The sequence below is a fragment of the Antechinus flavipes genome, chromosome 3 (genome assembly GCF_016432865.1).
Source record: "Antechinus flavipes isolate AdamAnt ecotype Samford, QLD, Australia chromosome 3, AdamAnt_v2, whole genome shotgun sequence".
Classification (NCBI taxonomy): Eukaryota; Metazoa; Chordata; class Mammalia; order Dasyuromorphia; family Dasyuridae; genus Antechinus; species Antechinus flavipes.
This window is the reverse complement of record NC_067400.1, coordinates 589,935,522-589,962,613: the sequence shown is the minus strand read 5'-3', so window position 1 is coordinate 589,962,613 and position 27,092 is coordinate 589,935,522. Positions and strand designations below refer to the sequence as shown.

The window sequence follows — 27,092 nt, the reverse complement described above, 5'->3', positions numbered from 1 at the left end:
GTGGAACTCTCCCCCCTGCCCACTGACCATCCCCAGGCCAAGATCAGATGACCCCTTCTCTGTTCTATGGGGCTAGCCTTTTGCTGGTTCCCTTCCAGGGATGAAATTCTGTGATTAGAACATTCTGCATCTTCAGGGCCCTTCCAGCTCAGACACTGCCTGCTCTGGGATGTCACAAAGTCCGTTTCTCTTGCTTTGTCCTCAGCGGAGGGAGGAACCCTCTGGCTTCCCAGCCATCCTACGATACCGGAACCACTTTAGCTTGTGTATAGGCCGATGAGGGGGAAGAGGCTTGGCGAACAGAGGGGTGAGAAGTGCCCACTTGTCTGCTGGAGCGGGCTCAGGGCAAAGGGCTTGGGGAAAGCCAGGTCTTGGGCACTTTCCTGGGAACTGGGACTCATGTGGTGTTATGGGAAGAGGCTGGGCTGAGAGCAGGAGACGGGCTCTAGTCCTAATTTTGCCCCCAATTTGCCCTGTGGCATGGAGGCAGTCACTTCCCCCTAGCTGTTTTCCCCTCTATAAAATGGAGATGATGGTAGGCACCCGACCAGAGTTAGAGTTCCATTGTAATGGACGTACTTTGTCCCTGCAGAGATGGGAAGACATTCATTAAGGCAGGGCATCAGGCCATCCGCTGTTGGAGGTAATGCACGTCTCCTTACTGGGACCTATAAGGATCTGTTTTTTCCTTTTTGTCTCCATACAGGTCCTACCTGAGTCCCGCCAGCTCAAGCCCCGGCCCAATCACCTCAAGGGGACACAGGAAGAGCTGCCGCCCCCTCCTGAAGAGCCAAACCGCATCCCGGCCAGGGAGGAGTCTACAGGTAGCCCCATGGGGACTGGGCAGTGACCAGAGTCTTCCCAGGCAGTCAGGTCCTGGGACTTTCCCTGCTCTGTCCTGAAACAGCCAGAGGGACTGGGAACAGAGCGAAGGGGGTGCTTGTCACTCTTCATGCGGGAGAGGTCTGAAAGGCACTTCTGCTCCCTAGCACTGAGGAGGGCAGCCCAGAGGTGGGTGTGGGCCAGCGGGCTTTTCTTCTGATGAGTCACATGATCTTGCACAAGTCCCATCTAGGACCCAAGCTTAGCTTTCCCTCTTAAAAAATGAAAGTGTTGAAAAGTGTCGATTCCTAAGGTTCTTTCTAACCCTGACATTCTGCATTCTAAGGGCCCTCCCAGCTCTGACATTCTGTGTCTAAGGGCCCTCCCACTTCTGACCTCCTGGGTTCTAAGGGCCTTTCCAGCTCTGACCTCCTAAGTTCTAAGGGCCCTCCCAGCTCTGATATCCTGGGTTCTAAGGGCCCTCCCAGCTCTGATATCCTGGGTTCTAAGGGCCCTCCCAGCTCTGACATGCTCTGGCCCTCCCAGCTCAATAACTTCTCTGAATTCTCTGTTTTTCCAATAATTCATGTCTGGAAAAGTATTTGATGCAGTTCCCCTAAGAAAGGTGCCCTCAGCCAGGAAAGCCTGGAACCGTCATAAGACCTGGAGCCAAATGAGGTCTTAGCTGTGGTCCCATTCACCCCCTTCAACTCTTGGTGGAGCCAGGATACACGCCAGGCTCCCATAGTATGGTCAGTGGCGGAGCCAGAAGCAGAAGCCGTGTCTCCTGACCCAGCCGCAGGATCCTTCTTCCATACTGCACAACATCCTCTCTCTCCACATCCATGGTTCTCTCCTAATGGTTATTAGTTCTTCGCAGGACTACCTCTCATTATAGATGACATTCTTCCTTTGCCATACCTAGAACAAGGCCAGGTTTTTTTGTACTTTTTTAAATTAAGGGCACTCTGGTGAATTGGGAAAGGTTTTGTGTTCACTCACAATGGGTTCCTGACTGTCCCTCTGTCTCATCCTCCAGACATCTGTGCCTTCTGCCACAAGGTAGTGTCCCCCCGGGAGCTGGCTGTGGAGGCCATGAAGAGACAGTATCACGCCCAGTGTTTCACGTGCCGGACCTGCCATCGACAGCTGGCGGGCCAGCGCTTCTACCAGAAGGATGGACGGCCCCTCTGTGAGTCCTGTTATCAAGTAAGTCTCCCTGTTTGGCCCTTGGGGAAGGCTGCTATTGAAGGGGACAATGAGAGAAAAGGCAAAGACTCATAGGATCATTGATATAGAACTGGAAGAACCTTTGAGGACACCCTAAGAGTCTCACCCTCATTTTACAGATGAGGAAATTGAGTTACTGCTGGTACTGCTGGTCCAACAAGTCCTCTGGCTTTGAATCCAACATTTTTGTTCTTGCACCATGATACCCTAGAGGATGGGGGGAGAGGGAAAAGGGGATAGAGGAGGAGTCACAACTCCAGAGGAACTCAAGGTTTAAGAGAGCCAGGAATGACCTGGAGAGGCCCTGAGAAATCTTTTTTAGAAGAAATTTGTCTGTATTGGCCCAAGTGGATTTCTGGACTTGGAGGCCTTCCAGAGGAGGATACAGGGCTGCTTGTCAACACTTGGGTAAATTGGGATGCTTCTTTCTTCCTTCCTTCCTTCCTCCCTCCTTTCCCTTCCTTCCTTCCTTCCTTCCTTTCTCTCTCCTTCCCTCCCTCCTTCCCTTTCATTTATTTATTTTGGCATCTGAGGTGTCTTCCCTACCCAAAATGCTCTGATTCTTTAGAAAAACAAAAAGAACAAAATCAAGAAAGAAAGAAAGAAAGGAAGGGAAAGGAGGAAGGAAGGAAGAAAGAAAGGGAAAGGAGGGAGGGAGGGAGGAAGAAAAAAAGGAAGGAAGGGAAAGGAGAGAGGGAGGGAGGGAGGGAGGAAGGAAGAAAGGAAGGAAGGAAGGAAGGAAGGAAGGAAGGAAGGAAGGAAGGAAGGAAGGAAGGAAGGAAGGAAGAAGGGAGAGGAAGGAGAGAGGGAGGAAAGAAAGACCAAAAAAAAGAAGGAATAAAGGAATGAAACAAGGAAGGGGAAGAGAAGAAAAGGAAGGAAGAGAGAAAGAAAGCGGGGGGAAGGAGAAAGAGAGATTGAGAGATTTGGATTCTTTACCTTAAGTAAAACCCTTAGAAAAGATTCAGTCCTTTCCCTTGGCCTCCTCCACTATGCTTTGGTAGGAATCGAAAAGGGTGCCCATTAGTTGGGAAATGGCTGAACAAGTTATGGTTTATAAATATGATGGAGTAGTATTGTGCCATAAGGAATGAGGAAGGGGATGGTTTCAGAGAAACTTGTATGAACAGATTCAGGGTGAAGTGAGCAGTACCAGACGTGCAACCCTGACAGCAGCAATATTGTAAAGACAAACAACTCTGAAAGACTTAAGAACTCTGATCAATGTCATGACCCATCACAATTGCAGAGGATTATTATTATTTTTTATTTTTTAAGCTTTTTATTTTCAAAACACATGCACAGATAATTTTTTAGCATTGACCCTTGCATCGCCTTGTGTTTCAGATTTTCCCCTCTTCCCCTTACTCCCTCCCTTAGATGGCAACTAATACAATATATGTTAAAATATATGTTAAACATATTTTTTAATGTTTAAATTAAACATGTATAAACATGTTTATACAATTCTCTTGCTGCACAAGAAAAATCAGATCAAAAAGGAAAGAAAATGAGTAAGAAAACAAAATGCAAGCAAACCATAGCAAAAAGAGTGAGAATGTTATGTTGTAATCCACACTCAGTTCCCATAGTCCTCTCTCTGGGTAGAGATGGCTCTCTTCATCGTGAGATCATTGGAACTGCTCTGAATTATCTCACTGTTGGAAAGAATCACGTTCATCAGAATTGATCGTCCTACAAAGACACCTGAGTTTCAATTGATAAATGACGGACAGAAGCAGCTATACCCAAAGAAAGAACACTGGGAAACGAATGTGAACTATCTGCATTTTTGTTTTTCTTCCCGGGTTATTTATACTTTCTGAATCCAATTCTCCCTGTGCAACAAGAGAACTGTTCGGTTCTGCAAACATATATTGTATCTAGGATATACTGCAACATATCTAATATATATAGGACTGCTTGCCATCTAGGGGAGGGGGTGGAGGGAGAGAGGGGAAAAATCGGAACAGAAATGAGTGCAAGGGATAATGTTGTAAAAAAAAAAATTACTCTGGCATGGATTCTGTCAATATAAAGTAATTATTAAATAAAAATTTAAAAAAAAGAATTGATCGTCCTACAATTTTCAGATGATGAAATTGAAATTATTACCACTCATATGAAAGAGTGTTCCAAATCACTATTGATCAGAGAAATGCAAATTAAGACAACTCTGAGATACCACTACACACCTGTCAGATTGGCTAAGATGACAGGAAAAAATAATGCAGAATGTTGGAGGGGATGCGGGAAAACTGGGACACTGATGCATTGTTGGTGGAGTTGTGAACGAATCCAACCATTCTGGAGAGCAATCTGGAATTATGCCCAAAAAGTTATCAAACTGTGCATACCCTTTGATCCAGCAGTGTTTCTATTGGGCTTATATCCCAAAGAAATACTAAAGAAGGGAAAGGGACCCACATATGCAAAAATGTTTGTGGCAGCCCTCTTTGTAGTGGCTAGAAGCTGGAAAATGAAAGGATGCCCATCAGTTGGAGAATGGCTGGGTAAATTGTGGTATATGAATGTTATGGAATATTATTGTTCTATAAGAAATGACCAGCAGGATGAATACAGAGAGGACTGGCGAGACTTACATGAACTGATGCTAAGTGAGATGAGCAGAACCAGGAGATCATTATACACTTTGACAATGATATTGTATGAGGATGTATTCTAATGGAAGTGGATTTCTTTGACAAAGAGATCTAACTGAGTTTCAATGGATAAATGATGGACAGAAGCAGCTACATCCAAAGAAAGAACACTGGAAAATGAATGTGAACTATCTGCATTTTTGTTTTTCTTCCCAGGTTATTTTTACCTTCTGAATCCAATTCTCCCTGTGCAACAAAATAACTGTTCCGTTCTGCAAATATATATTGTATCTAGGATATACTGCAACATATTTAACATATATAGGATTGCTTGCCATCTAGGGGAGGGTGGAAGGAGGGAGGGGAAAAATCGGAACAGAAGTGAGTGCAAGGGATAATGTTTAAAAAATTACCCTGGCATGGGTTCTGTCAATAAAAAGTTATTATAAAATAAAATAAAAAAGAATTGATCGTCCTATAACATTGATGTTGCCATGTACAATGATCTCCTGGTCTTTGCAGGAAGATTATTGAGGAAACATGCTACTTACTTCCTGATAGAGTGCAGAATATCATATTTTTTCCAGTCATGCCCAATGTAAAACTTTGTTTGGATTGCCTATACATGTTTGTTTATGTTTAAAATAGGATTTGATTTTCTTTAGTTCTCAAAGGAAAGGAAGAAGGGAGGGAGAAAATGGGGGAAGGAGGAGGGGCAGGGGTTGAGTGGGAAAGTGAAAGGGCAAATTTTTGCTAGTTGAAAAAAATCGGAGAAAAGGGATTTATAAATCTTAAAACTATATAAATGTTAACTATTATTATGCTATTTGTCTTTTTTGGTAGAAAGGAAAATTTTACAATAATCACGCTTCTCCATTCATTTCAGCATCCAGGGAGCCCCCAAGAATAAGCCTGAAATAGTAACACAATGAAGAGAGAGCTGGATTTGTAGTCATAAAGCCTTGGTCTTTTTCTGGACCTGTTTCCATATCTGTAAAATAATAAGATTAGTCAAATTCCCATATAGTTCTAAATCTGATGACTCAAAGAACTCCTGTCATCCCTTCCTCCGTCTTTTCTGGGGCAGCCCTCAGCCAGCAGCCCCTTTTTCACTTGTGGCTCTCTTCCCACAGGATACTCTTGAGAAGTGTGGCCGGTGCCAGACAGTGGTCCTAGAACATGTCATCCGAGCCCTGGGCCAGACCTTCCACCCAGACTGTTTCACCTGCGTGATGTGTTCTCGGCGCATTGGGGACGAGAGCTTTGCCTTGGATGAGCAGAATGAAGTTTATTGTTTGGATGACTTCTACAGGTACAGTTCCATTGGGATCTGGGATGGTGGGAAGGAGAGAGCAACCCATGTAAGACCTAGAGTGAGAAGAAAATGTAAGGAACCAAAAAAGAGAAGCTTGGGGGGTAGAGGGGGAGATAGAAGATATGGTCCCTGGTTCCAAGGATTTGAAGGAGTGTCATTCTACAAAACAAGGAACATGGAGGGGAAGTAAACAGATATTCAAATGGATTAGTGAAGTTCCAGGAGGGAACTTCTGGGACAGACATTGCAACCCATCCACACCTGTCCATCCTGGATAACTCTTCCTTTGTCCCCCCCTAAATTTCCTCAGGGGCTCTTCCTAATGTTCTGGGGCACTTTTTCACTTATGTGAAAACTAGATTTGTTACAAGTTCAGGAAACCCCTTAACATTCCTTAACAGGAATGAATTCCCCATCATTTTAAAAAATCTAATTAGATATTTCTGCTTTTTAATTTTTAATCTTTTTAACTAATTAATTTAATATTTTCCCAGTTACATTTAGACACAATTTTACATATGTTTTTTTAAAAACTTTCGAGTTCCAGATTTTTTTCCTTTATCTCCATCCCCAATCCCCATTAAGAGACCACATGTGAAGTTATGCAAAACATGTTGTGAAAAACACAAAAAATCCTCAAGAAAAATAAAGCTCACCCACACACAGAGAATGCTTCAATCTGTATTCAGACACAATCAGTTCCTTTTCTGGGTGGATGTTTCATAATAAGTCCTTCAGAGTAGTTATGGATCCTTGGACAGCTGAGAAGGACAAAGTCATTTACAGCTGATCATCCTGGAACATTGCTATTATTTTGTATACAATCCATTTCACTTTGCTTGAATTTGTGGAGGACTTTCCAGCTGTTTTTCTGAAAGCATCCTGCTCATCATTTCCCACGGAACAATAACATTTCATCATAATCACAAACCACAATTTATTCAGCCATTCCCCAATTGATGGGCATCCTTCCAATTTCCAATTGTTTTGCCCTGAAAAGAGAGCTGCTATGAATATTTTTGTACATATAGGTCCTTTTCCTTTTTTGTAAAATCTCTTTGGAATTCATGCCTAGTGGTGGTGTTGTTAGGTCAAAAGGTTACGCATGAATTTGTAGCCCTTTGGGCGTAGATCATATCTTTTGATCATTTATCAATGGAGCATGTGAGTTCTCCATCATTGAGGATGTTCCAGAAGAAACTTCTTGGGGCTATTAAAGAAAGGAGACTATACAGATAGAACTGAGGCCCAAAGAGTTAATGCAACTTGCCCAGGTTATAAACAGCTTGAGGCAGGATTCTAACCAGTTAACCCAGCTCCAAACCCACTGCTTGTTCTGCCGATTCTGAGCTGGCATGACATGGACTTAGTCTGACTTTTTCATTTTACAGAATAATAAACTGAGGCCCAGGAATTTTTCCAACAGGACACAATTAAGTGTGGGAGATGAAATCAAAAGATCAGAGAAGGGAGAGTTGCTTAAGGGAAACAGTGAAAATTATTTGGAACCAGATGTGACCATCAGAGTTAGTATCTGAAAAAATCTGGTTTTTGCCTTTTGGGAAGTTATCTGTATCAGGACCAGAATTGGGAAGGAGATCATTGTACATGGCAACATCAATGTTATAGGATGATCAATTCTTTTTTTTTATTTTATTTTATAATAACTTTTTATTGACAGAACCCATGCCAGGGTAATTTTTTACAACATTATCCCTTGCACTCACTTCTGTTCTGATTTTTCCCCTCCCTCCTTCCACCCCTCCCCTAGATGGCAAGCAATCCTGTATATGTTAAATATGTTGCAGTATATCCTAGATACAATATATGTTTGGGAAACTTTCCATTGTACCAGTCAATCAATCAATATTGACTAAGCATCTATGTGCCACTGTTTATTAAAGGCTTCCTACACTAGGGTGCGCCATAATGCATAAAGCACTGAGCTGGGAATCAGGAAAACTGATCTTCATGAGTTCAAATCCAGCCTCAGACACTTGCTAGCTATGTGATCCTGGGCAAATCATTTAACCCTGTCTGCCTCAGTTTTCCCCTCTGTAAAATAGAGAGAAGGAAATGGTAAACCACTTCAGTATCTTTGCCAAGAAAACCCCAAATGGGATCATGAAGAGTTAGTCATGACTAAAAAATGACTGAATAACAGGACACATCAGATACTATCTTAATAACTAGGGAGAAAGCAAAAAATAGCCCTAAGGGCTCAAATTTTAATGATGGAGAAAACGTGCAAATAACTAGCTATGCCCTTGGGATTTAGTCCCTTGTGGACTAAATGGCTGGCAATCTCACAAGGGAAGCCACTAGCAACTGGGGGAACTGAGAAAAGTGAAGATAGTGGCCTTTGAACTAAGTCTTAAAGGAAGCCAGAGATTCTTAGAATCAGAGGTAAGAATGGGGAAGGAGGATGGATGTCTGGTGAGCAAGGATACCAGTGCCACAGAACTGGAGAATAACTAAAAGGAAGGAAGATGAATAAAGATGGATAGGTAGGAAGGGACCAGGTATGATAAGCTTCAAATGACTACAGGATTTTATATTTGACCCTAGAGGTAATAGGGAGCCACTGAAATTTACTGGGGATTGGGGGGTTGTAGTCAGACCAAAGTCTTTTGAATATCTCTTTGGTGAATGAATTGAGGATGAGTGGAAATGGAGAGACCCATCTACAGCTTATTGCAGTATCCAGGTGTGAGATGATGAAGGTCTTCTCCAGAGCACTGGCAATGTCAGAGAAAAGAAGGAGGGGATGTAGATGAGAGCTGTGTGTTGGGTAAGTAAGTATGATAAGATTTGATAGTATGAAGTGAGTAAAAGAAATGAGATAAGATGACAGAAGGGTTGCAAGTTTGGGTGACTCAAAACCTTTGAGAGTAATAGGGAGGGGACAGTTAGGTGGCACAGTGGATACAGCACCAGCCCTGAAGTCAGGAGGACCTGAGTTAAAATTTGATCTCAGACACTTAACACTTCCTATGTGACCCTGGACTAGTCACTTTGCCCCAATTACCTCAAGGGGAAAAAAAAAGAAAGAAAGAAAAAAGAAAAAAAAAAAGAAAGAGAGTAAGAGAAAAGTGTGGAAAGGATTTTGGGGAAAAGATAAGGTGTTCTTCTGATTTCAAACTAAGACCTCTTTTATGTCTTATGTCTTATCACCTCCATTAGGATGAGATCTTGAAACCAGACTCTTTAATTTGCATACGGTATGCACTTAATAAATGTTCATTTATTCATTATTATTCTCAAGTCCTATGTTCTCCCAATTTTCCTTTTACTTCTCTGACCTCTTCTCAGTTTCCTTTGCTCTTTTTTCTTCCAGATCACTCCTTCTAACCCCACATGTCTCTCAGGATTCTGTCCTGGGCCCTCAGGCCCTCTATAAGACTTCACTTGGTGATGTCATCAGCTCCCATTGATTTAATGGCCAACTCTATCCTGATGATTTTCAAATCCTGTCTCAACCTCTCTGCTGCCCTCCAACTGCCTCCCAAACATCTCAAACTGGATTCTTAAACTCAATATGCCCCAAACTGAATTTATCTTTCTCCCTAAATCCTCTCCTTCTCATACCTTCCTTATTTCTGTAGAAGACAACTTCATCCATCTAGTCCCTCAGGCTTCCAGCCCAGGAGTCATCCTGAATTCCTCATTCTCTTCCTTCCTACCCCCACCATATCCAATCTGTTGCCAGAGTCTGTTGATCTCATCTTTGTAATATCCCTCTGACATTGTCACCATTCTGGAACAGGTTCTGATCACCTCACCTTTAGATTATTGCAATAGCTGCTGGTAGGTCTGCCTGCCCCATACCTACCTTACACCTATCAGATCTACTAATATGACAAAAAAGGAAAATAATATTAGAATTCTCTTTTTTAATCCACTTTACTATTCATTTCCCTTTTATGGAAGAGTTCATCCCATTCACATTCACAGTTATAATTTCCAATTCTGTTTTTTCCTCCATCCTATTTTCTCCTCTGAATACACTTTTGTTGTCTCTTTCTATCCTGTCCTTAGTAGTATTTTTTTACCCACCCTCCCCCATCTTATCTCCTATCACCCCTTTCCCTTTCTCTTAGTGATGTTTTTTTAACTCACCCCATCCACTACCTTATCTTCTATCAACCCTTTCTCCCTTCTCTTACCAATTTCCTCAGTGTTTCTTCCCTCCCTTCTAACTTGCCCCTCCCTTTTCTTAGAAAAGGAAAATGATAAATATTGGAAGGGATGTGGAAAAATTGGGACATGGATGCATTGTTAATTGAGTTATGAACTGATCAACCATTCTGGAGAGCATGAAACTATGAAGATAAGGAACTATGTCCAAAGAGCTATAAAACCGTGCATACTCTTTGACACCGCAATACCATTGCCAATACCCCAAAGACATTTTTAAAGGGAAGAGGATTTGTTTGTACAAAAAAATATTTATAGCAGGAGTTTTGTTTGTGTGTTTGTTTTTTGTGGCAGCAAAGAATTGGAAGTTGAGGGGATGACCATCTATTGGGGAATAGCTAAACAAGTTGTGGTATATGATTGTAATGAAATACTATTGTGCTATAAAAAATGATGAGCAGGATAGTATCAGAAAAAAAAAACTTTACTGACATTAAGTGAAATGAACAGAACTAGATCATTGTACATAGTAACAGCAATATAAACTGAGTGACTTAGCTATTCTTAGCCATACAAAAATTCAAGACAGTTCCAAGGGACTCGATAAAAAAATGCTATCTACTTCTAAAGAAAGAACAGTCTGAATACAAATTGGAGCACACTCTTTTTCACTTTCTTCATTTTTCAATGTGATTTTTTGAGGGATCTTTCGCAACATGACTTATAAGGAAATACATTTTGCATGGTTGCACATGTATAACCTATATCAAATTGCTTGCTCTATGAGTGAGGGGGGAAGGGAGAAAGAATTTGGAGCTCAAACTTTATTTTTTAACATTTTCAATAGTATTTTATTTTTCCAAATACATATATAGTTTTCAAACATGCATTTTTGTTGAAAATCCAAAATATCCTCCCTCCTTCCCTTACCTCCTTCATCCCCAAGATGCAAGCAATCTGGTATAAGTTAAATATAGAACTCAAACTTTATTTTTATTTATTTTTTTAAAATAACTTTTTATTGACAATCAATGCCAGGATAATTTTTTACCACATTATCCCTTGTACTCACTTCTGTTCCGATTTTTCTCCTCCCTCCCTCTACCCCCTCCCCCAGATGGCAAGCAGTCCTATATATGTTACATATGCTGCAGTATATCCTAGATACAGTATATTTCCATATTAGCCATGTTGCCAAAAAAAAAAAAAAAAAAGGAAGAAAAAATAAACTATGTTTCAGCCTGCACTCATCAGTTTTCTCTGTGGAGGTAGATAGCATTTTTTTTTCATCATGAATCCTTTTTGGATTCATTCTTGCATCATTGTATTGATCAAAGTAGCTAACTCACAGTTGCTCTTTGTTACTATATTGCTGTTACTCTATACAATGTTTTCTAGCTCTGTTCAAGTCACTTTGCATCAATTCATGGAAGTCTGACTTCCTTTAAGTCCCACTAAAATCCCATCTTCTACAAAAAGTTGTTCCCAATTCCTCTTACTTCTAGTGGGGCAGCTAGGTGATGAAGTGGATAGAGTTCTGTTCTGAAGTCAGATACTCAGATACCCTCTTTTCCTGTTTCCTCATCTGAAAAATGAGCTGGAAAAGGAAATGACAAACCACTTTAGTATCTTTGTCAAAAAAAAAAAAAAAAAAAACTCAAAACGCCAAATGAGGTCACAAAGATCCAATATGTCTAAACAACAAATGATGTTTTCTATCTCAATTATTTCTTTTTTTCTTCCTTCCTTCCTTCCTTCCTTCCTTCTTTTCTTTCTTTCTTTCTTTCTTTCTTTCTTTTCTTTCTTTTTTGCTTTCTTTCTTTCTTTCTTTCTTTCTTTCCTTCCTTCTTTCTTTCTTTCCTTCCTTCCTTTTTTTTTTGCTGAAGCAATTGGAGTTACATGACTTGCCCGAGGTCAAACAACTATTTCAATTATTTCATATTTATCCTAAGTTTAGCTTATTTGCATATATTTGTTTATTCTTCCCCTATTATATTGTGAGCCCCTTGAAAGCAGAAACTGTCTTTTGCCTCTTTTTATATCCTCAGAGCTTAGCACAGTACCTGGAATATAGTAGATATTTAATAAATATTTATTGACTGAGGAAACAAAGTTTCATTAGGGTGAAGGAACACAAAGAGCATCCCTTTGTCCCATAGAGACTACTATTTTCTGGCATTAAAATATCTGCAGTTTTAAAAGTCACATTTAATATTCATCCTGCTTGATTTTACACTCTTGTTTTTAAGTGGGAGGTGAAAGAACAAGTACCGATGCCATTTAAAGAAGGCTATTGAATCAAACCACTAGAGGGCAGAAGGGATTGAATACTGGATCAAGTTAGGAACATGGTGTGTCCAATCTAGCCAGGGATATTTGTTATATTGGGCTTATTCTCTGCGTTAGTTAGTTCATCTGTTAAATTCAGCATGAGCCAGAGTTTTTTGATAAAGTGCCTTAAACATTAAAGCACTATATTCTAACTATTAAAAATACACAGAGGGAAGCCAAAATGTCATTTTTTAAAGTAATATGCAGAATTTATGGTTCTCTTTCCCCACCTCTAAAGCAAGCAATATAGAATAGAAATCCACAGCTTCATATGCAATCCTTTTTGTAGCTTACTTTTTTAAAGTAAAAATAACCATCTGGAGGGTTAAATTTAGAATGTTTAAAAATGAAAATTTCTTTTTTATAAAAATAATAGTGCTTATTTATAAAAGGGGATATTCAGCTGCAGTTACTCCTCTAGTTTGTATTGTGCCTTAGGCAGCTGCCCACATGGCCTATTCCTGGTTTTCTTTGTCTCAGCTTCACTGTGACTTTAGAACACATAACATTTCTCCCCTTCTTCCTTCAAGCCAAATAGCTTTCCACTCACTGTCTCATCCCAGGGAAATTATACCCTGAGAAAGTGCAGCTAATTACCCAGATCTCTCCCCTCATCTCCAGCAAGGGAAAACAGAGATGTCAGTGGTCTGGGTTCCACAGGCATCCCCAGAGACAGCCACATGCAGGCTGAGTGTAATCGGTCTATGAATTCCAAATGCTAATTGCTGTGATTGCCTGCTTCCTTTCCTTTCTTCTGCCAGGAAATTTGCCCCCGTATGCAGCATTTGTGAGAAACCAATCATCCCCAGAGATGGAAAGGATGCATTCAAAATCGAATGCATGGGACGGAATTTCCATGAAAACTGCTACAGATGTGAGGTAGGTGTAAGAACTGGGAAAGCTGCTGGCTATGAAAATGAGACTTCCAATTCCTCCATTCGTTATACCTTAGGTGCTCACTGCCTATGCCCAGGAAGGGTAGGAAGTTTGGGCTATTAGGTGGTCCCTGCCTTAGAATTGCAAAGGTAGAAGCGGAAGAGACCTGAGCAGTCCAAAGCTGCTCCTTTTACATATGAAGGAACTCTGGAGCCCGAGGAAATTGACTCCCAATTGCAAAGGAAATAATGGCAAAATCGGGATTTGAATCCAGATCCTATGATTTCCAGAATTACCGTTCTTTCTGTTTTATTACATGTATTCTCTTCCTTGGACTCTCAATCTGGGAAGGAGAAAAGATACAAGCAGAGATCATTATAATTTTATTCAAGAGCCATTAATTAAGTAGCTACTCTGGGTAAGACATCATGTGCTCTCACTAGTTAGTTTCATGTATATGTGTGAGTGTACATGTATGTTGTATGCTGTCTATATGTGAGTGTGTTCGTATATACGTTTGTGTGTGTGTATGTTCACGTGTGTGTACAGCTGGGAACTAGAAAGACTCATTTTCAGGAGTTCAAATCCAACCTCAGATTCTTATAGCTGTGTGGCCCTAGGCAAGTCACTTAACCCCATCAGTTTCTCCACCTATAAAATAAGCTGGAAAAGAAAATGACAAACTACTCCAGTAATTTTGCAAGAAAGCCACAAAATGGGGTCACAGAGGGTCACACAAGTCTGAAAAAAGTATACATATATGTATATATGTATGTGTATACACACATATATGTGGACATATATACACATAGGTATGTATATTGTGTACACACATACATATATATGTATATATATATAAACCATCTATCCAGACACAATATTATAAACAAGTACATTAGAATGTGTGAGATTTTTTAAATGCCATATGAGTGCTTGGGGGCAATATTTTTATTGGATAGAGGGATTAGGGAAGGCTTCCTAACTTTGATTTGGCCATTAAAAGGCTGGGTAGTCATTCAGCAATCTAAAAGGAAAGAGTGTTGCCCACATAGAAAACAATAGGAGCAAAGGCTTGAGGCATTGGAGGGTAAGAAGTATTATAGTTTTCTGGAGGAAGAACAAATCCCCAGTAAGCAAATAATGTCCTTGTGAGTGCAGTTTATTTTGTTTTTGTCTTACTATACCAAGTGACTAGACCTAATGGGCATGGAATCAATGCTTACTGAACATTAGTGGTTCTCCAGTAGTAAGGATACACAGCTTCATATCCTCCTTTTCTACCCTGGTTGGAACAAAGAACTTGCCCTTGTGGAACCATTATGTGTGTATGCAGTCTCTGAAGAGACTAAAATTCTGTTATCCAGCTCAATTTTTCTTGCACAGCATGAAAAATATGAAAATATGTTTAGAAGAATTGCACATATTTAACCTATATCAGATTACTTGCTGTTTTGGAGAGGGAGGAAGAAAATTTTGGAACAAAGTCTTACAAAAAATGAATGTTGAAAAACTATTTTTACACGTATTTGGAAAATTAAAATACTATTGAAAATTTTTTTTAGATTATCCAGTTCATGCTAGGTCATATTATGAGCTGGAACAGTCATGGAGGGTAAGGAAACAGTCTTGGTTTTGGATTCTCTCACTTAACAAGGACAGATCAACACTTAGGACTTCTTTGATCAATGATCTGTATTTGCAAGATGCTGACTGGGGGCTGGGTTGGGGATAACCAGACTGTTGGGTAAAGAGGTTCTCTCTTTTTCAAATAAGGCATTCATGGTAATTCTATGGCCCGTTTTTGCTCCTCAGAGTAGTTTTTGAAGTAAGTGTGAAGGAGGAAAACAGGAGGAAGAACTTCTTAAAAACTAGAGTAAAAGTAAAATGTACTGCCTTATAAAGCAGTAAGCTTCCTATTACTAGGGGTCATCTGTTTTAAATCAGGAAGGTTCCTTCGAGATCACTGACATTTCTCTCATTTTTCAAATAAGGAAAGAGAGATTGGTCTCAGAAGCCAAGCTCAGAGTTGTAACTAGGGCAGGGTAATAGGAGCTTTGGTCATGTTAGACTCTGGGAGCTAAAGTTGACTTCAGGGTTACACTGTGCTTGCCCCAGGAGCCAGAATGACTAGTTTCATGCCTTTGGCAGAACTGGACTTAGAACACTGGTCTTCTGACGACAAATTCTATGTTTATTCTACAACAATGAAGCATGGATGGACTTATTTGGACAATTTTAGAGCTGATTTGTGTGGAAAATGGTGTGTAACTTGAGAGGGCAGAATCAGAACCAGTGGGATTCAAATTTCTGCTTTGAATGAGATGACTCTAGAGGTTCTTTCAAACTCCAAGAATCTATATTCTTGCCACCATAAATCGAGAGTTAATATTGTGAACGTAAACAAATGACAAATTTAATAGAATATAAGCCGCTGAAGACAGTTTCTTTTTTTCTTTTCTTTTTTTTGTCTTTGTGTCCCTCAAGGACTAACACAGGGATCGGCATATAAAAGGAGCTTAAAAAATGCCTGTTGGATTGAGTTGAATCATAATTGTATTATATCCTTATTCAAGACCCAAAGTGCTATTACACGGTGGGAACACAAGAGGGTACTCTAACCAACCAGGAATAGGACGATTATAAAAGATCAAGGCAATGGATTTGGAGTCTGAGAATCTTGGTTCCTTTGTCACTTGCTACTTGTGTGACATTATGTGGTGTGCTGATAAATGGTTTTTATTAACCAAAACTTGGAAACACAATCTACTTTGAAGTGTAATCTCCAGTATTAACATTTTCCCCAATCACTTTCTTTCTTAAGTCTGTATAGTTAATACAACAATGAATTAAGCCCCAATTTGTAGGATTTACCCCTTTTTTTGGATGGAAGTGTTCACCCTGAAAATTTAACAACCATCTCTAGGAAAACCTGCAGCATTATTATCCAAGTGACTCCATCTTTATGATCCTTACTTTTATATTCTCTAATGTGGTGTTCTTATTCTTTAAAATAATAATGGTTCTCTCTGGGTGCAGGTTTTTTGGAGAGGTTTTTTGGAGGCAGCCTTAGTTTCAATTGAAAGTAATAATTACCCAAATATAGCCAAGTGCTAAAAGTTCAAATCTTTTATTGTGTCCTTCAATATAGCCCGGTTAGCTTTCTTAGAGGCCTCTCTCTCTCTCTCTCTCTCTCTCTCTCCTTGGTTCTAAGAGCTCTTGCAGCTTGTCCTTTGCCTCTGCTTTCTTCAGCCTCCAGCCAGCACCAAGGCAAAAGTTGTAATGAGAGGACTTCTGGCTGAACTCACTTGACGCTCCCCTCTCAATCTAAATTCAGCTGAATTCCCGACTGAGACTCTGTCCGCTTTATATATGATCTCCTATGAGAGAGTGGGATTATGGGTTTCTCCCAGAGTGCTCTCTGGCCCTAAGAGTTTCAAGGGAGGTATGAATTCACAAAGTTACACAGTTAACTTTGTGAATCTCCCATACTTGTGAATTCCAATCAGTACTTAAATATTTCTTGCTTATATGAGCTCTCTAAAGGTGTTAACACAAGCATTATTGTCTATCAGTTCTATTTGGTACCTTGTTTCTTCTGGCCAATAACATCTCCTTGTAGGATCAGATCAATCATACTGAACCATGCTAAATTAGATAATTATTGTCTCTATCAACTCTAATGACTTAACAGTTTGTAAAGATTCCAACATTCTAAAATGAAGAAGTTGGATTAGATGACCTTTAAGGTCCAGGCCAGTTTTAAATCCTATGAGTGAATTTTCCCAAGTTGAAACAATTTATGGAGACCTTTACTTATTCCCTGTGTGACCTTGGACAAAGCTTTCTGGGTGCTAGTTTATTCTTCAGTAAAATGAGGTTCAACTAGATGGCCCCTAAGGTCCTTTCCATCTCTACGTGAATGATTCTATAAGGTGGATGGTATGAATATTAATAGCTTCATTTTGCAGATGTAAAAATGGAGGCTTATTGAGCCAGGGTGATTTGCACTCTGATCTAGCTAATGAGTTAGTTATGAAAGCTACATGTTTAATCAGAAAATATTAGAAATCAGGGCTTGGAGTTATTGTTTTGCTATTTCCTATACTTAAGAACGTAATATAATAAAATGTTAATTATTCAGATTTAACTTAAAAGTGTATCATAGAAATATTTGTGTTTTCCCCCAGAGAGCCAGTTGTTAAATATTTACCAGCATACCACTGAGAGAGAGGGAGGAAAATTTGTAGAATGGATCTTGAAGATTATTGTGTTGAATCTCATTTTACTGAAGGAGAAACTGAACCTCAGAAAAGTGAAATAATTTGCCCAAGTTTTCATAGCTAATAAGGGTTATGATAAATAGGAAATAGGGAGGGATATTTAAAAGATCACTGATTCTGGAAATTTGGGTTCAAATTCTGCTTCTGATACTTACTAGCTGAGCAAATCACTGTCTCTGAGCTGTAATGTCCTTGCTGACCAAAGGAAAGTTGTACCTGACTGTTGTGAGAATAGCAGTCTATAAATCCGAAGGAAAGGAAGGTAAGATGTTATTAGCTAGTAGATTATAAGCTCCTTAAGTATATTTCAGCAGCATCTAGCCCAGAGCCTTGCATGGAGGTGGTAACTCAATAATGCTTTTGGAATTGTCATTGGAAGGCTTTCCCAAGCTGACTAATCTTAGCTGGAATCCTCTTTTTCAGGATTGCAGAGTCCCGCTGTCTGTTGAGCCCACAGACCAAGGCTGTTACCCGCTGAATGACCACCTCTTCTGCAAACCATGTCATGTCAAGCGCAGTGCGGCAGGATGTTGCTGAAGGCGCTACATGGGCACCTGGCCCCAATCTCAGAGAAATGAGCATTCATGATGGCTCCTGCCTGGAGGCCCTTCCCATGTCCTTGACAACCTTAGTTTTTCTTCTTCATCTACTGTTGCAGAAGCTATCCTAAGCCCCAGGGAGCTGCCCTTTTGCAGGAATACCAGAGAGACCTGAAAAGAGTGATGGGAACTCCCTTCAATCCTGAAACTTATGTCTCTAGCTTGAGAAAAAGCAGCATGGTATCAATGAATCATCAATAAAAATTTGTTAAGCAACTACTATGTGCCTGGCACTGTGCTAAGCACTGGGGATACAAAAAGAAGCAAAAGACAGCCCTTGCCCTTGAGGACTTACAATCTAATTGGAAGAACCCTGGCTTAGGAGACGAGACTTGGCTTCAAGATCCGGCTCTGCCACTTAGCTGTGTGATTATGGATAAAACCCTTCATCTCTCTGGTCCTTAGTTCCCTCATCTGTAAAATGAAGGGTTGTGACCAGATTCTATCTAAGACCCTCCTGAGTCTAAAAAGAAATCCTCTGATCTTTCCTTTTCCCTCAGGGTGATGCTGCTCAAGGCAAGAGAAGGATCACCATATATTCACATTCCCTGCATATTATCTGTTGTTTTATGGCTCTTACCCTGAAGTGAGGGATCTTTTCTCCTTGAGAGTTTGGTCATCTCAATCTATTAGGGAAGGAAAGAAAAAAAAATGAAAGGAGGGAGGAAAGAATAGGGGAAGGAAGAAAAGAAAGGAAGGAGGGAGGGAGAGAAGGAAAGAAGGAAGGAAAAAAGAAAAAGAAAGAAAGGAGGGATAAAGGGAGGGAGGAAGAAAGAAAAAGAAAGGGAAAAGGAAGGAAAAGGGGAGGGAGAGAAGGAAGGAGAGAGGGAAAGAAAAAGGGAGAAAGGAAGAAAAGGAGAGAAGGAGGGAAGAAAGGAAGGAAAGAGAGAGGGAAAGAAAAAGGAGGGAGGAAAGAAGGAAAGGAGAGAGGAAGAGAAGGAAGAAAGAAGGGAAGGAAAGAAAAAGGGAGGAAAAGAAAAAGAGGGAGGGAGAAAGGGAAGGAAGGAAAGAAAGGAAGGAAGAAAAGAGGGAGGGAAAGAAAAAGGAGGGAGGGAGGAAGGGAAGGAATAAGAAAAAGGGAGGAAAGAAGGAAGGGAAAAAAGGAAGGAAAAAATGAGAGGAAGAAGGAAAAAGGGAAAGAAGGAGGGAAAGAAACGACTTATTAAGGGCACAGAGTAAAGATCTAGCGGTCAGGAGACCTGGATTTGAATTTTGCTTTTGTTTAACTTGCCACATTACCTTACACAAGCCTTTTATTTGTCCGGTGCTCATCTTCTTCCTGCACAAAATGAGAATGGACCAGAAGCAATAGTCCATGCTCTCACAACTCCGAAAAGCCCCTGGTTTATGTTGTCATGGCTGGCCAGCCTGAGCAATAGTCTGATTTCCCCTGGGGAAGCTCCCTTGTCTTTGCCAGATACCACTGGACAGAGAAAGGAAATTTGCTGGTGAGTAGGAGCCAGGAAAGTCAGAGGACCTGGATTTGTTTACAGGGAACTGCAGTGGGGCAAGGACCACCCTATACACAAGGCCTGTGACGGAGCTAATGTCCTCTTGCTCCCCCACAAGCCAGCCCTTCCGGGCCTCCTGGAGGAAAGACTTCAGGGGCTGGGTGTACGACGGTCCCACTCATGAGTCCCCTCCTGTTTCTTCCTGCATTGTGGATCCTTTTCTTCTCCCCTTCGATCCCAACATTCCTCTGAGAACTTCCTGAGAGACAGATCATCATTCAAGCCTGAGCTGTTTAAGCTCCCTCCTGGTCTTCAGCCCTTACATGGATTCCTTCCCTAGAGGCTGGAGATTTTTCTCACTCCTAGGAAATTTATTATTGGGAAAACTTTTACCATCAGGAAAGATCCCTTTAGCCTTGGAACTCCACCTCATACCTACATCTCCTCCCATTGAAAGGTAGGGCCACGAGCTCCAAACACTGCCCATACTTTACCTAGCCCTTCAACCTTTTTTCCAACTTGTTTTTTTCCATTGTCTCTCCCTAGATAGTTTAAGTATCTCCTTGAGGGCAGGGATGTTATTTTTGCCTTTCTTTGTATCCCCAGATTTAGCACAGTGCCTGGTACATAGTAGATCTTAATGTTTACTGACTGATAAGACTGGGTTATGGCGAGCTCCACTTTGAATCCCTAACATTGACATTTTAAATGTCCTAGACAATGAACAAAACTTGGCCTAGAAATACAAGTTTGAGAGTCAGAGGCATCTAAGAAAATGAAAATAATTCTCAAAATACCTATGACTTACTTCAGTATAATTCAGTGTAATGTTCTTTAATTCGGTTTTCCTGGGGTTTGGGGGGCAGCCTTCATTTCAGTTCAGTAAGTACCACAAGAGTAGCCAGGGGTTAAAGTCCAAATCCTTTTATTATCTCCTTCAAAGTCTTGTCTTTTTTCTTGGGGCCCCATTAGCTTTCTTAATGGTCTTCCAGAATCTTGGTTTCAGTGGAGAAATGCAGGAGGAGAGCCTACCACCACGGTGGTGTGGGATGGAGTGAATGAATCTGAGTCCAGGGGCTTGTGCTTCAGCCTCCAGTCTGCTTGTGTTCCCTGCCTCTGAATCTGAGCTCTCTCAGTCCCCCAGGAGAGCCACCAGGAGCCTGACTGAAGTGGAAATGAATCTGTCTCCTTGGCTCCGAGAGCTTCTTATATGCTCTACCCTGAATATAAACCAATCATTATATCACTAGGAAACCATTATTTGTTGTAAGACTAAATCAATCACACTGAACCTGGAGAGCTATTAAGGACCATGCTAAACTAGATAACCATTATCTCATCAATTCCACTTAGTACCTTGTAAGAATTTCAAGTTCAGAGTTCTGGCCCATAACAATTCAGGATTATACTGAATTCAGAATCATTAACTTCAGTTCACCAACATTTGTTACCTGTGTGACCTTGGGCACAACATCTCATTTCCCTTTCCTCTTTAGAATTAGAGAGTTGAATCTGATGGCCTCAGATGTGCCTTCCCCTTCCAAATCTATGATCCTATGTGCCAGGCATTTCGACTGGGTCTGGGTGATATAAAGGCAAAAAAAAAAAAAAAAAAAAAAAAAGGGACCGACTTCCTACCCTCAGGGACCTTACTTTCCCTCCATACGGTCTCACTCTGCCATCTCTATCCTTGTCTTTCCATCAAGGCTCCACAAAGGACCCCACAAAGGGTCTGTCCAGTTGGCTGGAGGTGTCCCTTTTGGTCACTGCTCACTTCTCAGGTTTCAGGGCCACATTTGGAGCTGTCTGCCATTCTTCGGCCTCACTGCTGTAACCACTGCTTCCTGACTCCATGGCTGGCCCGGTCCTTACAATGTGAACAAGGCAACCTTGGGATTTCCTCCAGAGGGACTATTTTCCCCCTGCCACAAGGAAGATGCTCTATCCAAATACTGATAATGGCATGGTCTGACCTGCTGTTGCTTTTCAAAGGAAGTGCATTGGGCTCTGGAGAGAATCTGGACAGTTCGGATAGACCCAGGACATCTCCCCTGTACAGCTCAGTCTCTCAGCCCTGCCCCTTATTGCCCTTTTATCTGGGATTTCTAGGTACTCCCCAGGAAAATATCATATTCCAAAGGATGATTGTGACAATGTACTTAAAATGCTATCCAAAAGTCAGTGATTATGATTGTGACTATGGTTATTATTATTATTGTTAGAAGCCCATGGGTCCAGTGAATTTGCCATATGCTAGAAAACTAGGGAGCCTCAGTGCTGGTTTTTGCCCAGGCCTTCTGCCAATTTTGCCTCTCCTGGGGCAGCAATGTGTAACAGGGAGGCTGCACACTGGGCCTGGATCGTACCATACAGAGCAAATAGCACCTGGTTCAGATTCTCTTTGGTGATTAGTCAGTTAACAATGCTCATTAAGACGCACAGTGTGCCAGGCACTGTGCTGAGTGCTGGGGATGCAAAGGCAAAAAACCTGATCACTGCCCTCAAAGAGCTCATATTCTGTAGGGGAGTAGGGAGGAGGGACACCAATGTCGCAAATAAATATGAATTCTCGGTTTCCTCATCAGTAAAATGTAAGGAACTGAGGGCTCCAGCAATTCTAAATCTTTTCTGTGATGCTTTGAGCCTCCCTCCACCAGTTGCCAGAACTGCAATTGCCCCCCCACCCTCCATTCTGAAACCCATGTCTAAGCATTCATCCATTGGACAAAATTATAGTGACTTGTGTCTCCTTTGCAAAGCCCCATCCTGGACACTGAGGGAGCTACAAAACCAGTCTAGTAGGGGTGGCGGTGGGATTAAAATGTAAAATCACATAGCTCTGTTACCTGACTACCCAATAAACCCATCAGAGAGGACTAGACCAAAGTGAGGTCCAAAGAACACCATTTGCTCTCAAAGAAAGGAGGCTTTCTGGAGGATGTTGCGTTTGAATTAGGCTTTCAAGGATGAGCAGGAACTGAACAAACCAAAAGCAGATGACCTTGACCCAACCTGCAAAAGTGTCCAGTTTGGCTAGAGAGAAACAGGGCTGAAGGGGAGGGCCTTGAATACAAGGCACAGGAGTTTGAATTTTATCCAGTCAGTGATAAAGAGATACTGAAGACTTGAGAAGAGCCTTAAGAAACCCTTCTATAGTCCTTCTGATCTTGGAAGGCAGCCTGGTGGAAATGCCTTTGGCCCCACAGAGTATGATTTATTCATTTGCTTCCAGCTTGCTATTTGTGTCTCTGTAAGAATCCCAAGTGACCTTTCTGCCCCAGAAATCCCAACCCTAAGGCAGAACCTTCCTTCCTCTCTTAGAAAGTCGCTGTTTCTAGGGGACTTCCAGCCAGTGCTGGTGTGGAATCAGTTCAATGTGGGCTGGCTGTTTTTCATTTTGCTTTTGGTTTTAAATAAAGTGGACTTTCCCTTTTTGGAACGTGTTCCCCAGTATCACATGCTCTGGCCAGAGAACCCAGTAAAGATGACTTGGATTCTCAGTGCCTGTGAAGTGTCTCCTTTCAATCCTAAATTCTGGATCTGGGGAGTAAGCCTCAGGAAGGCAGTTGGGCCAGCTCACTTCAAAGAAGACCCTAAAAATATGGTGAGTGTGTGTGCATTTTGGTGGTGGATGGGTTGAGTTGGAAAGCTTGCTTCAATTGGTTTGAGTCCCAGCTGAAACCCCATCTTCTAGGAGTCTTTCAGATCTTCCCCGCCCCAAATGCCTGAAGCCTTCCCTCTAATTGACTTTTTTGGTTTGCCGCATTTTAGAGTGAGCTCCCTGAGGGCAAGGATTGATTTTGTTTTTGTTTTCTTTTACAATTCTTAATATCGCTTCTTCCTCATTGTTTAGTACAAAGTAGGTGCTTAATAAATGCTGACTTTAAGAAACAATTCCTGCCTCTATGCTTCCTCCCTTCAAACATTCCTTTTTTTTTCTCCTTTATTTATTTAATTTTTTTGGATGAGGAGAATGGGGTTAAGTGACTTGACCAGGGTCACACAGCTAGGAAGTGTTAAGTGTCTGAGTTCAGATTACTTAACACATCGGAGGTTAGATTTAAATTCAAGGCTCTGAAGTCAGGAGGACCTGGGCAAGTCACAACCCCAATTACCTCAGAGGGGGAAAAAAAAGATTTAAACTCAAGTTCTTCAGACTTCAGGGCTGTTGCTCTATCCACGGTGCCATCTAGCTGCTCCAAACATCCCCTTCTGAAGCTGTTTCAGGCCTGGCCTTCAGAGATGTCCATCCTTGGATCACCAGGGGTCCACCCAAAATCTAGTTCTTAGCCAACCTCCCGGGATGATTCAAAGGAAAGTCTTTTCACGCTCTATAAAGATGTAAATTTTTATTACTATTGGTTCCCTATCTAGATTTTTATCAGTTCAAGGAAACTCCTTTCTAACTGGACCACCAATATATTTGCTTGCCAAGGGAATGTGGGATGTGGTGTGGCAGGACTAGTGCCGAGTTTTGATTGGGGTGGAGGCTTGGAATCCCAACTCTGATGCTTGCTCTCTGTGTGGTCTGGAGCAAGCTCACTTTTCCATTGGCCTCCTCTTGTGGAAGATGGGCAAAAACAACTGCTCATTATCTCCCTCTCAAGCTTGTTCTGTGCTTTGTTTACTTTAAGAGCTGTAGAAATCGAAATTATTAAAAGTCACATTGTAGGACTATTTCTACCAGTCATACTAGTCTGATAAGTTGACTTCTCTAGTAATGTGTATATAAATGTGAGCTAAGATGTCCAGAACCTAAGCAACCTCTCCATCAGATTGCCAGGGGGACAATAACAAAACAATTCTGACCCTTCAGTTCTTTTTTCTCTATTTCTTATCAATTCCTAAAAGCATATGACTCATCCTACCCACTTTGTCTAGGAATACTTTTCTGCAAACTGGTGAGTGGATACTTCCTGATCTTGATCCCAAACTGTGCTTGGAGGCCCCATCGTCCTCTGTTCAGTTGAGTTCAACATTTAATGGGTGCCTGCTAGGTGTACATAATCATTACAGGTAAGGCAGAGGCAAAGAGAGGCAGAGAGAAGGTGAAGAAAAGGGAAGAGGAGGAGAAAGAGAAAGAGAAAGAAGGAAAAAGAGGAAAAAAAGGAGAACAAAAGAAGGAAAACAAGAGGAGAAAGAAGAGAAAAAAGGAGGAAGAAAAAAAGGAGGAGAAAGAAGGGGGGGAAGAGGAAAAAAGGAAAGCGAAGAGGAGGAGGAAGAGGAATAAAAAGGAAAAAGGAGGTAGAGGAAGAGAAGAGAAGGAAAAAGAACAGTAAAAGGAGGGAGAGAGGAAGAGTAAAAATGGGAGATGATGTGAATTGACAATGTGTTTCAGTAAATGCAGCTAATTATATGTCTGGGGTTATAGGACTCCAGATCCAGAGCCAGGAGTGTTGTGCCACAATTCTCTTTTATTGTTCTGACTCAGTTTCACTAATTATCCTGACCCAGTCCTGACTCAGTTTCCCTAAGTGTTCTGCTTCAATTTATAATTGTCCTGCAAAACCTCCCTTCTCTCTTAATCAGAATATTTGATAAGGGTAAAAGATCTTATGTTTTAGAATATCAGAATGCCTCTCCCCATCCCAAGCTATTGGAATGTCAGATACCGTCTGATTAAGATGCCTCTCCCCATGTACGGGGTGCCTCCCCCTATTATGTCATCCCATCTTCAGGGGCTCACCCCAACCTGTCAGAGTCCCGATCTCGCTCTCAGCACCCTGAGTCCGCCCCTGCCTCAATCTACCCCCTGCATCTGAGCCATGTGTATATAGGTCATTGAGAACTCACATTGTTTGCTGGATTCGTGGAGACGATAGTCTCATTCAGTCCTGGGGACCAAACCATGGATCCATTTGGTCCAGTAAATCTCCCTTTTAAATAAATTATTACTCTCTAATCGCTATCTTGCCTCAGTTTCTCCAGCATTACAGGAGGAAATTCAGTCCTTTGAGTCAACCCCTTCACTTTACAATTGAAAATAACTTGCCTATAGTCACATGAGCAGTCAGCATCAAAAATAGCATTTGAACTCAGGTCCTCTGACTCCAAAGCCAGACTTTTCTCCTGGACTGTTCTACATCTTTCTAGTTCTTTGTCTTGGGTTTGTGTAAAATAAAGTTAGACTTACTATAGAAGGAGATTCTTGTGAAAATGTATTTAAAGGATAATGTAAAGTTCAGCTATTGTGATATTACCTGAATAATTGCTAAGAAGCAAAGTAGGGCTTAATGAGTTCATGTGAGGAAGAACTTAAAATGTCAAGAGCTGGGAGGGCCCTTAGAACAGAGAAAGTAAGAGCTAGGAGGGCCCTTAGAACTCAGGATGTCAGAGCTGGGAGGGCCCTTAGAACCCGGGATGTCAGAGCTGGGAGGGCCCTTAGAACTCAGGATGTCAGAGCTGGGAGGGCCCTTAGAACACGGGAGGCCAGAGCTGGGAGGGCCCTTAGAGCCCAAGAGGTCAGAGCTGGGAGGGCCTGAGAACACAGAATGTCAGAGCTGGGAGGACTCTTAGAACCCAGGATGTCAGAACTGGGAGGGTCCTTGGAACTCTAAATGTCAAAGCTGGAGAGAATTTGAAGATTATCTAGTACATAGTTTTACATAAAGAGAAATTGACCCCACAGAGACTGGAAACTATGTTTAGGAGAGTAAATAGGAGATCTAGCCTAACTCTATTAGTAAACTGCTTAGCCCTAAGGCCAGAAGCCTAGATTTGGGGCCAGAGTGAGTCTATCCTCCATCCCCTGTCCTTTGGCAGACAGAAGGCCTAACCCCTCTGGGACTCAGTGCCTGCAGAAGGAAGCTGCTGTTGCTCCAGACTCTCAACAGTCTTTGTCATTCATTTTGTCATTTTCTTTTTAACACTTTCTCCTACAAGCCTACTTAGTGAAGTAGAAGTATTTGTTTCTGTTTGTGTGTTTTGTTTAAAAACATCTTCAGTAAAACACTTTCTACAATGCAGGTTGGGAAATTCCCTTTCTCTTCTAAAAGGCTTAAGTAGGTTAGAGCTACCCAGGAACTGGGCTTTGCGCAGGAAATCCCCCTTTCACTTAGCCTGGAGGCGGGGGTTCCATCACTTCCTTGCCTAGGCATCTCGTAGCAACTTGCTTTCGCCCCAAGGCAGCCATAAGCGGCTGGAGATGGAGGAAAGAGTGAGAAATTTCGAGGCTCCCTCTCTACCCCGCCCTCCGTGCCCCTGAAACTCCCCCCAACTAGAAGGGAAAGGGGTGGAGCCCATGCTGAGGATCCCCTTATAGGATAGCCCAAAGGGAGCGGCTCTGACACAGACCAATCAAATTACCTGGAATGACCAGGAGCTATTCATAATTTCTCAGTGGCTGCCGACGGTTACGCCGTTCACCCTCCGGGGAGATACTTTCAAAGCCGCAAACAAAGGCTCAGCCTCCATTAAGCCACTTCAATTAATCTGGAACTCCCCAAATC

At 41.6% G+C, this 27,092-nt stretch overlaps 1 protein-coding gene across 1 annotated transcript in view; it reads left to right on the top strand.

Moving 5' to 3' along the window:
* FBLIM1 (filamin binding LIM protein 1) overlaps positions 1–23,538 on the top strand; it is a 39,106-nt gene extending 15,568 nt beyond the window's left edge. Inside the window, exons 5-9 of the mRNA XM_051988487.1 lie at positions 707–824; positions 1,862–2,031; positions 5,789–5,967; positions 13,200–13,317; positions 18,018–23,538. Coding sequence (XP_051844447.1) covers positions 707–824; positions 1,862–2,031; positions 5,789–5,967; positions 13,200–13,317; positions 18,018–18,131 — 699 coding nt within the window. The 3' untranslated portion in view covers positions 18,132–23,538. The remainder of the gene's footprint in view (positions 1–706; positions 825–1,861; positions 2,032–5,788; positions 5,968–13,199; positions 13,318–18,017) is intronic.
* Positions 23,539–27,092: the final 3,554 nt, after the last annotated feature.